Source organism: Ictidomys tridecemlineatus, chromosome 10, assembly GCF_052094955.1.
Source record: "Ictidomys tridecemlineatus isolate mIctTri1 chromosome 10, mIctTri1.hap1, whole genome shotgun sequence".
Classification (NCBI taxonomy): Eukaryota; Metazoa; Chordata; class Mammalia; order Rodentia; family Sciuridae; genus Ictidomys; species Ictidomys tridecemlineatus.
In genome coordinates, this window is record NC_135486.1 from 87,257,886 (window position 1) to 87,271,086 (window position 13,201).

The 13,201-nt window shown below is 41.2% G+C and overlaps 1 protein-coding gene across 2 annotated transcripts in view; it reads left to right on the forward strand.

Moving 5' to 3' along the window:
* Fam171a1 (family with sequence similarity 171 member A1) overlaps positions 1 to 13,201 on the forward strand; it is a 116,416-nt gene that overhangs the window by 99,290 nt on the left and 3,925 nt on the right. For both annotated transcript variants that reach the window (XM_078023366.1, XM_078023367.1), the window contains exon 6: positions 10,047 to 10,163. In XM_078023366.1, coding sequence (XP_077879492.1) covers positions 10,047 to 10,163 — 117 coding nt within the window. The remainder of the gene's footprint in view (positions 1 to 10,046; positions 10,164 to 13,201) is intronic.

Genomic DNA, 13,201 nt, shown 5'->3' on the forward strand with positions numbered 1-13,201 from the left:
AGTACTTGGGGTACATGAAGATCCCAGATGTCCTTGGTTTCCTGAACAAGATTTAGCACTTCCAACCTGGGGCCTGAAGACCCAAGGGACTTCTTTGGCATCTGGTAATTTCTGCAGGGAATTTCAAATTGGGAGGGGGGGAGGTTAATAGTGATCTTTTAGAATTTAAGTTGAAAATATTCTGCATCATTTGGATTCGATACAGAACTTAAAATTATCAGATGATTGTTGTTGCCTGAATTTTACGTTTATAAATGGACAATTTTATACAATAGGACTAATGAGAACAGAATAGGAGTAGACATGATAGATGAATAATACAACCCCAGCATATGAAGAAAAAATGAAAAACTATGTTAGAAGAAAGGAAGTTTTATGGTAAGTTCAGCTTGAGGAACGTGATAGAAGAATTGAATCTTAGACCTGCCAGACTCAAAAGAAGCCCCACCCTGGCAATCTATGTCCTGGGTATGTTGCAATCCAGACAATTAGATCACTAATACATCATCAGGTACTACATTCAATTGATGTTATTAATTTTAATTTCATTTTGCAATCATATTATATAGCCTTGTTTCTGTTTCTTTTACAAATTTGATTTTATATTTTTATATGAGCTCTAAGCTCTTTTAGATTAGGACACACTTAACACATGATTTTTTTTTTTAATAAGGTCATGACTTCGTATGAGTTTTTATTTTCTTTTTAAAGTGATTTTGGTACATAATCAGGTCTGAAAATTCTCAAGGTCTACAAATGTTAGGGATGGGATTGTCCTGGGGGTAAATTACCAACTTCTCTGGACCTAATGTTTCTAGCTCAAAACTAAGATATATATAAAGCCTACCATCCAATATTATGTAAAGCTTAAGTATGATGTACATTCCTGGCCACATGTTATGTTCCTAATATCATATCATAATTCTTTTTGCTTCTTTTTTTTATAAGAAGAGAGAGAGGATATTTTAATATTTATTATTTAGTTTTTGGTGAACACAACATCTTTGCTTGTACATGGTGCTGAGGATCGAACCCGGGCCTCACGCGTGCCAGGTGAGCGCGCTACCACTTGAACCACATTCCCAGCCCCCTTTTTTGCTTCTTCTCTTGAATCACTCCTTTACAGTCATTTGTACGCACACATGTAGGCAGACACACACCCAGACCAACTCAGCACATACAGAATGTGGTGCATCGAAGTCTCCACAGAAGCACCCTTGCTTGCTCCTCATAAATGTGGTTGTATGTGACAGCCCAGCCATTTGAAATATGTAGTTGAAAGTAGCCAAGATCAAAGGGAAAAAGTAGGATCACAACTCCAGACCTTTTAGAAGAAATGTTTTTAATCAACTCTTTCTTAACTGAGCTTATCCATTAGGAAAACGGGGTATTACTCTAAACCAACATTTTCCATCATTGTTTTCAAAACTGCACTGGGGTTGGTGAGCTGTCATCTTTCCTCATCAGGAAGAAGCCAAAGGGCACGGTGAGTACTCGAGGCACATGCCGGGCATCCCTGGAAGTGAAGAAGGGAAGACACAGGACAGGGTTTCCTTCATACTGCAGATCCCCTCCTTTTCCAGAATATCAGATTTTTGTGCATTCCTGTCTCTAAGCCAGGACTTAATATGGCTTAAAAGAATAATGAACTGGATGTGGGAATGCAGAGCCACAGCCCATTCCCAGATGTGTCTTATAATTAGTTAGGGGATATTTGTTTGTTTGTTGTGTTTGAATTTACTGCCAACATTTAAAAGTAGGGAGGGAGGTTTCCCATGGAATTTTCTTTAAAAAAAAAAATGAGCAGTTCATTTATCTAACAAATAGCTTCTTCATGCCAGGAATCCCACTGTTGTACACTCTTGGGATAAAACAGTGACAAAACAAATTAGGGAAGGGCCCTATAATTCTGAAATTTTTATTCTAGAAGGAGACGGTGCACTAGTATACTTAGATGGCATAGGTACCAGTTCAGCAAATGATGATGGAGAAAGTGATTAGTTGGTCAGAGTCTGCAGAGAAGTGACATTTGAACTGAGATCCGCACCTTAAGAGACTGACATGGGACTATCTTGGGTACAGAGCACCCCAGAAGGAGATTAAAAGGTCTTGATTGGTCCACACACACAGCAACCAAGTCACTGCGTAGCACTTTTCCTTAAGTAATGACACAGCGACATCTGTAGGCATTTGAGTCTGCCGACCCCTGACCTGCTTAGCCAAGTGACTAGATTTCCTTGCTGAGCTGATCAGAGATAATTCTGAAGTTGCTTCAAGCACTGGCCACCGAGTTGCTGCACTAAACCCACATTGTGGGAAATGGCATCAGGCTTTTTTGAGAAGACTGCTACCCCTACTCAAGGGCACATAACTTAGAGCTTTGCTGCTGAATTGGTGGTCCACAGATGAGTGGCACCAGCATCACCCAGGAGCTTGTCACAGAGCACCTCAGGCTTTCCTCCAGATCCACCCAATCAGCCCCTACACTTAGGGCATCTCCCGTTTTAATAAGTCTTTAGCAAGACCTGATGGAGAGCATCCTATCATGTCTCCAGATGCTTGCTGACTCTGTTATACCATCCTTCATCCTGGTCTGTTTTTCTAATGCCAGAGCCTACTGGCTGTGCCACCCACAGCCCTTTGCTTCCCCCGCCCAGCCTCTTCCAACCTGTAATTGCAAGATGGTATTGAACTTAGTAATGAATGAAATTTTTCTCCAGATGGAGCTAATTAACTCATACTCTGATACTGTTTTCTGGAAATTCATAAATATACACATATACCCATTAAATTTTATTGATGTTAATGTGTGGCCTAATACTTTTGGCCATCTCTTCAAGGCAGAAACTTTCTATAACTGCCGAATCTTTATGATTTCCCATTATTGCTCCTTTCCTAAAATGTATTTCAGTAAGTCCTGTGATAGCTCAGCAAAAGCTTAAAGGAAAAAATATCAAGTTTCTTCAATTAAATTTATTTTTTAAGAATCTCTTTTCCTCTTGGCATATGCAAAACCTTGTGTTTAATCCCCAGTACTGCAAAAAGGAAAAAAAAAATCTTTCTCAGAAGGGAACATCTTACAGCCAAATATAGGCTCATTTTGTGTCTTAATTTCTAATATTCAACATATCTGTGATTTTGTGCTTCAAACAGAAGGTTGTTGGTTATAGTAAGTTGCCCTTAAATTTATTCTTGTCCAAACCAGTCCTGAAATGTACTTGCCCGGGGCTATAAGAATTCATCCTTCCACATGTCAGTTTCGCTCCTCAGTTTGATTGCTTTCAACAAGAATGATTAGGTAATTGCCCATCAGACAAGTGTTTTGCTATATAATTAATGAGGAATGTTTACTCCTCAAAGATTTCATGGAAAAAAATAATTCCAGAAAAGGCAAACTAGCTATTCAAAGCCACAGACTTTAATTTGGAAATGAGAAGTCTACTCCACAATAGTGTAAATGTGGAAATTGTCACTGTTCCCACCGTACTGACGAATGTGACTTAAAGGCTGGTGGGACTTTTATATTTTGATGTTATCAAATGATCCTGCGCCAGTGTGCTAAAGCATGCAACAAAGTAGACTTAGATCTTGGAACTACTATGTGTACAATTGGTAGAAAATTATAGTAGAGGTTAAAAGAGATGAAAGCATCCAAAAGCAACATCTGTCTGGCTCCTAAAGAAAACCAGTTTATTCGAAGGTCAGGAAGGACATAATAGTGATGGTGATAGTGATGATGATAGTGATGGTGATGATAAGAGGAAGAGGAAGAAGAGCTGCTCACTTTGAATCTGAGAAGTATACTTCTTAAGATCATTCCCTCAGAGAGCTAATGCTTATCCCATGCCTGATTCTTGGGCTACCACCGCCCAAGTGAAGAGATGGTTATTGACCAGAGAAAACAGCTGAAAAACAGGGGAAATGTGGTCCCCACTGTCTTGAGTTCATGCCTGTATCAGCACAAGTGGCCTCATCTCTCATCACAGATGTTTCCAAATATTACACAGTGAAAATGTGGGTTTAGGAGTAGAAGTGGCTGTTATTTCACTGTGTGAACAATCACCTTTCAATTGGTAGAAATTTTTTGAGATGGATTTTTGGAGTGGCTGTGGAATTTCTTCCAACTGAGTCCCAGCTTAGAAACCTCATAGAACCAACTCCAGTTTTGTTCAGGAAAAATATGTCATGTAGAACATGTTAGCTGCAAGAAGTAGAATGCCCAGCTCCCGTGTATAAATGATGAGGCTATGTATTGCTTGCATACATGACAAAAGAAATGTGAAGCAGGGGCTCCAGACTTGCTTCAGCAGCCCCATGATATCATACAGGACTCTCCATGTCTCTGTGCCATCCCTAGCACGTCAGAGTTCACTTGGAGTATTTTCTTATGCCTTGGAAGTCATCTATGTAGTCAGTTGAGTACTTCTAGTGCTGGGCATTTATCTGTCCAGGGAACTGAGGTCTGACATGACACAGATCTCAAGTGAGAACAGGAGCATGTGTTTCTGTATATTGGCTAATGTTCCAGGTGTCAATGTCAACATGCAATCTCTGAAAGTATAGGTTTTTTACTTAGAGTTTCCTTTCTAAACTCTACAGTGCTCATAAGATCAGGTCGTTCTGCTTATTACCAAGTGTTTGTTGGAATGAGGTCGTGTACCTATTAGAGAGGGGCTTCCAAGCCAACTAACATGCCAGGTGGGAAAAGCAAGGTAAATCTGACCTCCTTAGGTTGTATTAAAATTAGATGTTATGTTTTAGATGAGTCTTTCCTTGAATTTTACCATTCTTTTGCCTTTGGAGAGCCATTTGCTCGATTTTTGTACTCACTTTTCTTTATATGTTGCAAATAGAAGTTGACCTCATTAGTGCTTGGTAACCAGGCAGGAAAGTGGCCCCCCTAGTGATTGCTAGGAGACCCCATCCCATCCTGCATGGGAGCATGAGGCCTGTCTTCTCCTGCCTGTCCCTTATTATGTGTGATAATCATTGTAGTTAAATGCAGCTTCTACATGAAGAACTCAGGGTTCTTTAAACACATTGAACCTTGCCAGCCGAATACATAACTAACTATTTTCCCAAATATGAGGGCAATATTTCAATGCATACTTTTTTCTTGAAAGTATGTCTTTCTATGGTGCTTGGCTTAACTTTAGAGAATAATAATTCTGACCCTGGATTCAGTATGTCACTGTTCCATAACTGGTTTGTTCTCCCACCCCTCACATGACCTGTATATGTTATTCAGACATAGGTTGGGCCGGATGATGTTTCCCAAAAACAGACTGCAGGGGGCAGGGAGGTGAGAACAGCAACACGGCAAACTATAAGAAAGAAAGCAAAGGGGAGCAAATGTAAGTGCAGGTAGGACTGTTTATCATCAGAGCAAATACATCCATAACCCTCAACTCTGGATTCCTAAGGGCATCAGTATGTCAGAACCTATCGTAATAGTTGATCAATAATCAGAACCCTGAATTTTAAAGACAAATCAAAAACGTGTTCACTTTTGTAAGACAGGAGAAAAGATGCATTTTATTTTTTATTTTTTTTATTATTTATTTTTTAGATATCAGCAGACACAACATCTTTGTTGGTATGTGGTGCTGAGGATCAAACCCGGGCCGCACGCATGCCAGGCGAGCACGCTACCCTTGAGCCACATCCCCAGCCCGAAAAGATGCATTTTAGAATTTGTATAAAACTGCCTTTTCCAATTTTGGCAAATGTAGACGATAGCTTCCAGACCATGGTTAGGAGGGTGTGCTGAAAGTTGCCACTGAGTGGCACTTCTCCTGACCTCTGTGTAGAGAGGCTTACCTTTTAATCTAGCTTATATATTTGTTTCTGCTTAAGAATACATTAGAGGATTCAAATGCCTTACAACTACTTGAAAACTGACAGTTTAGAAATTTCAGTCATGCAGAATTTCATTTCTTGGTGTTGCCAGAGAGATCACCACATGACCTTCTCACACACGCAGTCCCAACCAGAGGCCTCAATCAGAGCAAAAAGGCAATGTCACCCAGCTAACTCCTGAGACACCTGCTCAGTAGCCAGATTGATGTGCTGGGACTATGCACCTTCTACAGGTTGAAGCCTGGCACCCTGATAAGGTGTGAAGGGATGAGACACTTGGGGTCCTGCCTGCCTGTACCAGGTGACCCTGCCTTGGGCCTGCATGTCCCAGCAACTGCCTGCTTGGAAGGAGGATGCTGAGGGGGCAGTAGGAAGCCACAGAAAGAGGCTAAGAAGGAGTAGCCTAGGGAAGGACAGAAAAGCCCAGAGGAAGTAGGCACCACCTGGCTGGCAGATGAACTGCCTGGAGGACAACAGGCAAGAACAACAGGAGCTTTCTTTTGTCCATAGAGTAGGAGTAACTTGGTCCCTGCCTTGCTCTGCCTGAGCAGAGCCCGACACCCCACCACCACCACATGAACACTGTTAGCATCTGGTCACAGCACCGGCCATCACATAATCTTATTCAACAGAAGGGACATTAGGGAGTTTGTTTGCTCTGCCAGCAGTATCACCTGTGAAGAAGGAATCTCAGGCCTCTGTCCCCAGGCTTGAGCACAATCATCTCTTCTTCTGTGTGCCTGCTGCCCAGGTGGGGAAACCAGCCTGCACCCGCAGCAGCATCAAGATTCCAGTAATGAGAAGCATATGTTTCTAGTATACAATTCATTAATTCTTGTATTCCCTGTAGCTTACTTCCTCCCTCCCACAAAACACAGAAACCTTGGAAAATGCTTTGCCAGTAACAGCATGATTGTTGAATCCCAAAACAGTGTCACACCGTAGTCACTGGCTATGTGTGCATTTTACAGAAAATGTATGCCAAAATAAATAACTCTTCCCCAGATGACTCTGCTCCCTTTAGTTGGGAAGAGTAGCATCCCATTTTAATCACACTCTGCGGGGATATCTTTCCAGCCGACCGCAGGTTACCTGATGTTATTTTTGGATTGCATCTGTAGCTTTCACTCCATTAGAAGTACTGTTGAGTTCCTACACTGTGGATATTTCTAGGAGTGGAGAAGACAAAAGGAATATAAGGCAAAGGCTCAAACTCTTAAAGCTTACTGTCCTCTAGAGGAGATAAGACCTAGAAAAATAGCCAGCAACCTAAGGTATACCTGATATACTAGAAGGCTTGATTTGTATCTTGGAAGATGGGTAGACTTTTGGAAAAGAGTAAAACTATGTGAGGTTGGACCCATGATAATAGACAAAGCCACACTTTTTGTATTGTGAATTGTAAGGACCAACTTGGCAAGAACCAATGAGGAGTGTGTAGTACAGGAAGAGGTGTTGGGAAGACTGGCCATTCTGTGCCTTCGTTTACAGGTCCCCAGCAACTTCCCACTGCTAATGACATTTGAAGTCCTGCCCAGGTGAAGGCAAACTCCTTCCCACCACTCTCTTGAATGCAACCTGGGTTTCCTTCTGCCCCATTCCTGTCCGTCATTCATACCCATTGCTCTATGACAAGGTCCTTGCTGTTCCCTTACCTGGAATAGCCTCTCCTTCTTTCTCCTGGCTTCATCCCCTCCCACTACTGACAAACCCTACCATCAAAGCTAACTTCATCCTTCTCCCCTGCCCAAAGGGCACTGTTTCCCTTGCTGAACTCCAAAAACAGCTATGACTTCTTCAGTCACTGGTCTTTCTGGCTTCCACTGGCACCACTGCCAGATCCCCAGTCTCCCTAGATGGACCTGGGACCTGTCCGCTGGATGGTGTGTGTGTCTGTGTTTATGTGTGTTCTTCTACCCACTTGGCTTGCCCCAGATGTAACTTGGAGATATTTTAAAGTCTGTTTCACTTGATTTTCTTGTAGAAGGCAAAGGCAAACCTAGGGATAAAGGTAGGTGGTTTGCTCATGAATGAGCAGGAATTAGGGCTGTTTCCAGCTCTTAGTCTCTGAGGCCCATTTATCCTAACCTAAGTATCTGCCCCATTTGAAGAGCAGTCACTCAAGAATCCAATTTGGGGGAAACTGCAAAACAAAGAATGCACAGCCGCCTCCTGGCTGATCCAGAAATCTTGCTATTGGGGGAGCACATGTGTGGGAGTGGGCATGGAATGTAAGTCAGGTAGGAACTGGAGGGGACCCAGGGGCTGGGGCGTGGGGGTGGAAGCAGTCGTAAAAATTCATCCTCTACCTCTGGGGAGATGTTCTTACCCAACATAGAAACCTTTCTTCTTCAGTGTCCAATGTCTTCTGTTTCCTTGGAAGCCTCCATGGGACATAGTGATTCCTCTCAGTTGCCAAATGACCTGGGGGCAGACCCACCTCTGGAAATGAATCTGAATTGGGCTTCTATGTCCTCAGACTCATTTTAGAGTCCTTTCAGTTTAAATTCTGCTCTAATTTGAACAGGAATCATCTGGAGCCACCAGCAAGCCTGTTGCATGGGACAGCCAGAGAATGCAAAGCTCCCCTGAATGCCTGGCTTCTCCCACCGTCCGTCTTTGTGTGTCGCTGTCCTTTAAGCAGAGGAGGGGGGCTGTGAGACAGGAGGCATCACATCACAAGGCACCTTTCCACTGCATTTGAATGTTACCATGGCAACTGATAGTGTCTAGAAGCTGCCCAAGTATTGTTTCTTTCTTCAGAGGGGAAATAATCCACTATTGCCTCAGCCATACGCGCACCTAAGAAAGGCAGAGATGTGGAGATGGGTAGAATATTCGGTACACTTGATCCTTTCAGCACATCCAGCTATGCAGGAGCCTGGAGTGTTCAGCCCACCCTCCAAACTGGTGGGTCAGAGTTGTGGGCATGAGCCATGGGAGAGCTTCATCTGCCTCTCCCTTGTCTTCTGCCCACAGCAGCCCTCCCGGGCCTCAGAGAGCAGTGTGCTCTGCAGTGTTTCCACTTTGGGCTGGGAAACCACCTACAACCTCAGGCAAGTTAATCTTCCTCAGTGGGTCTGCTCTGACAAACTTTACAAAGTAATCAAATAATCAGACCCTGGGAAGGTTGGTAGGAATACAGCATGACCGAGGGGAAGCAATAACCCTGCCCTGGATGGAGGTTGGGTGGGCCTAGGTACCTCCACTGTGCTTTCCAGCACCAAAAGGCCTTGGAAGGTTTTTACAACTTCCTAGTCCTCAGTTTCCTCATCTGAAAAGGGACCCTGAGGCCTACTCTGTTTGATTGTTTGAGAATTTTAGATAAAATATATGTAAGACATGTATACTGTGACTAGGTAGTACATAGTGGTTCCTTAATGACAATTAAAGTAGTGACTGATGATAAAACCTGAACTTACTTTGACTTATTCAGTGTTTCTTAGCATCACAACCAACTGAATTTTTTTTCTTAAATACTCACCTAAGCCAGGCTTGCTTACTGGAACAGAATTTGCAAAGATTGAGGAATTATACATTTAAAATTAAAAAAAAAAAAAAAAAACTTTTGGACTGGGGATGTGGCTCAAGCGGTAACGCGCTCGCCTGGCATGCATGCAGCCCGGGTTCGATCTTCAGCACCACATACAAACAAAGATGTTATGTCCGCCGAAAAATAAAAAATAAATATTAAAAAAAATTTCTCTCTCTCTCTCTCTCTCTCTCTCTTAAGAAAAAAAAACTTTCTAAGTAATTGTAACATAGCCAATCTGTGATTAGGTATAAGAAATTTATTTGTTCAAAGATAATGATTATAAACAACACAAGATTCTCCCCCCTCTTTTCACTTCCAACAGCCCCTGGCATGCTGCCATTATTCTATTTCTGTACTGCAAAGGCTTCTGCTGAAATTATCTGTGTTTGGAAAGAGGGATATTTAATAAAGTGGCTGAAACTACTTTGATTGGGAGAAGGCAAAGAAAGACTAAAATTGTTCACCTTTTCCCTAAAGGAAAGTTGAAAAGAATTTTTACAGAGAGCTGTATGCAATCTCCAGGTGATGATTTAACTCTCCAGACTACCAAATGAGCTCTAAACATGACATTTAAGGTGACTTTTACAAGTACATAAGCCTTAAATAGGAGTTTAGCATGCTCATAGCTAAAGTTCTTTTCTGAATCCCACAGGAACGTGGCTGAAGAGCGGTCTAGGCCTCGTGCACCAGGAAGGCAGCCAGCTAACGTGGACGTACATTGCCCCCCAGCTGGGGTACTGGGTGGCAGCCATGTCTCCTCCCATCCCAGGTAACATGAAGCCAACACTGGCGATGATGGGGATTGATTTCTTTGAGGGCTCAGGCTAAGTATGCATTTGAAAATAACCTCAGCAGAGAGATTACATCCAACTCAAAACTGCTTCAAAGTCTGAAATCAAATGATGGAAAAAAGGCATTTTGTGGGGGTGGAAGAGTTCTGGTTGGAACTTTCCCATTTAAGATAAGAATAATGCATGGAAAATAGTCTTGCCTCCTGTCTCTGTTTTGCTCAGACAGCTGCCATGGGGCATTCTTAATCAGAAACCCACAGAGGAGGCTCAGACCTCCTCCCTAATTCCCAAAACAGCTGGGGCCTGGTGTGAGCAAGCTCATAGGAAGAACACTCAACAGAAGGACTAGCAGAAAGTCACCATAGTGGGCTTCTTAGGGCAAAATATTTGATTTGACATTTCCAAACTGCTTACATGCAAATCAATTGCTCTGTGCCCAAAAGAATAATCTCCACTTTGAGTATGTGAATTCACTCCTATTTTTTAAAGTGTGATTCAAAAATGTGATTTTTAACCTACATTCCCAAATATATATTCCAAATTGTTTTGCAAAATGGGCATCTCACAGAATCATTTCTAGTGATGTCTTCCATTGCTACATTTTTCTTTAGAATCCATAACACTTGAATTGCCTACCTTCATGAAACTGTTCCGTAGTGGCCAATCTTATACTTATAGGCACCTTTGATTGCTATTTTTTTAAACACATCTAAAAGTCATGCATGCCCAAGTCTGGTGAACAAAATAGGAGATTGAGCTAGGTCAAAATGTGCTGTGATTAAAAAGTCTCTCTTGCAAATTAACCATGAAGGCATTTCCAAATGGAAGTTCAAAGTATTTTAGTAAGGGAATTATCACTGGAATTAACACGTAAACTCCCAAAGTAACTAACGTGTTGGAGACCATTTGTAGATGGGTGTTGAAAAGTTTGTTACATTGATTTTATGTTCCCATAGCAAGAAAATTTACACTTCAGATATGTGTTTTTCTTGATGGTGTGGTTCTTATAGTATTGTAAGCATGAACCAGGTACAGAAATGCCCCGTTTTCCTAATTTGAAATATTAAGAATGTGACTAGGAAGAAAGAAAGAAAAGAAATTCCTTAGGTACCAAAGCAGAAGCCACAAAGCCCATGCATTAAAGTGAACTTTTGTTTTAGACAGATTTCAAAACAACTGTGGCTATCAGTTTTCTATTATGCCACAGATGAATATATGCTTTTGTAAAAAGGAAAGGAGACTGACGAACACAGCCATGAAGTAAGAGACTCAAGAGCTCTGAGAGCATCCATAGCCCAGCCTGATGGTATTTAATGTGTGGATACAGGCATGGGTAAACTCACAGCCATCAATTTATTAAAGCAAATGACAGTAATGCTGTGTTTTTACAAGTCCAAAACCAAGAAGAAAATAATGGGGGTTTCATTCTTTAATTCTCTGCTTAAGAAGGAAGCAAAGCACAGCTATGAATTTTCTGCAGATTTCCAGTGGCAGAGTTTGAAATAATTACCTTCTGAGTACTGAACAGACCAAGTTTCAGTTTTCTGGAAATGATTTTTATGTGTGCCTAATGCATGTTTTGTTTGTCTCATTTTTGTGGTGCTGGGGATCAAACCCAGGTAGCCAAGTTTTCTTGGTGGCTTCTCACAAGGCTCCCCGTCTGGGGAGGTTGCCTTTGTATAAGAAGTTGTATATGGAACAAGTGAAGTGAAGCAGTGTGGAGTTCTTTTTCCAGCTTGCTAAACATTCATCCCTAACATCCCACACCATTGAAGTGAATTATATTTGGAAGAGAATGGTGTTCTCTTTTGGACTCAGAAATGCCAATATTTTCAAAAATTGATAAACCTCTTTCTGTTGATCTAACTCTTAAGAGATTTGGCTCCTTAAAATGATTTTTGAAGAAATCTGTCTCTTGACTTATCAAAAATATTTTTAAGCAAATGGGTATTTGTGGGATTTAGTAATCATAATCAGGCTACCCTGGAATAATGTGAAACCACAGTTTTTTTTCCTTTCTCTGCATTGGCCCACTGCCAGGATATTGGCCACCAATAAATGCTCAAAGCCCAGATATTGTAATTTGCAGAGGTTTTTGTTGTTGATCCATTGTGTCCGTAATATTAAGACAAATTTGCACTATTTTTAGACTTAAAAGATATGAATTAAACTCCTATTTTTTGGGATTCTTTACAATATATATTTTTAAATGAAATATTTTTATCTCTAGGAACCTTATCTGTAAATTCTAAAGAGGTCTGTGGCTATCCGGGCTTGATGCAATACACTTGTAATTCTAGCTAGTTGTGAGGCTGAAGCAGACTGATCACAAGTTCAACACCATTCCAGGCAACTTAATGAGACCCTGTTGCAAAATACAATTAAGAGATCTGGGAATGTAGCTCAGTGGTAAAATGCTTGCCTGGCAGGAGCAAGGCCCTGGGGTTCAGTCCCCAGTACCACTAAAAAAAAAAGAAAAGAGGTCTGTGGCCGTGTGCAATTAGTCTTTTAAAAAATGTAGAAGAATGTTTTATTGTTTTACATGGAAAGAATTTTCATTACACTTAACAGCCTGTAACAAGTTATTGACTTTTTAAAGTCATAGTAAATTTATGTCATATATTTAGACAGTGTAAATTTATGTCATGCATTTAGAGAAAGGGCACTCTATATAGTAAAAATTGGCTGCCCAAACATATCGAGAATAAGATCTTTTGTTTTATTTTTCCTGTCATATAAAATCTCCAGATACTCAGATCATCTCTTAAAGGTGAGAAACCCCTTATTATGTTCTCTTGCATCCATTTGCTTTTATTAAAAGATCATGGGTCTGGGGTCATGGCTCAGTGGTAGGGTGCTTGCCTACCATGTGTGAGGCACTGGCTTCAATTCTTGGTCCTGAATATAAATAAATAAAATAAAGGTCCATGGACAACTAAAAAATATTAAAAAAAAAAGAGCATGTATTTAGAATGCTGAACATGCTGCCAGGTGAGGCTCACTTCTCAGATAAGAA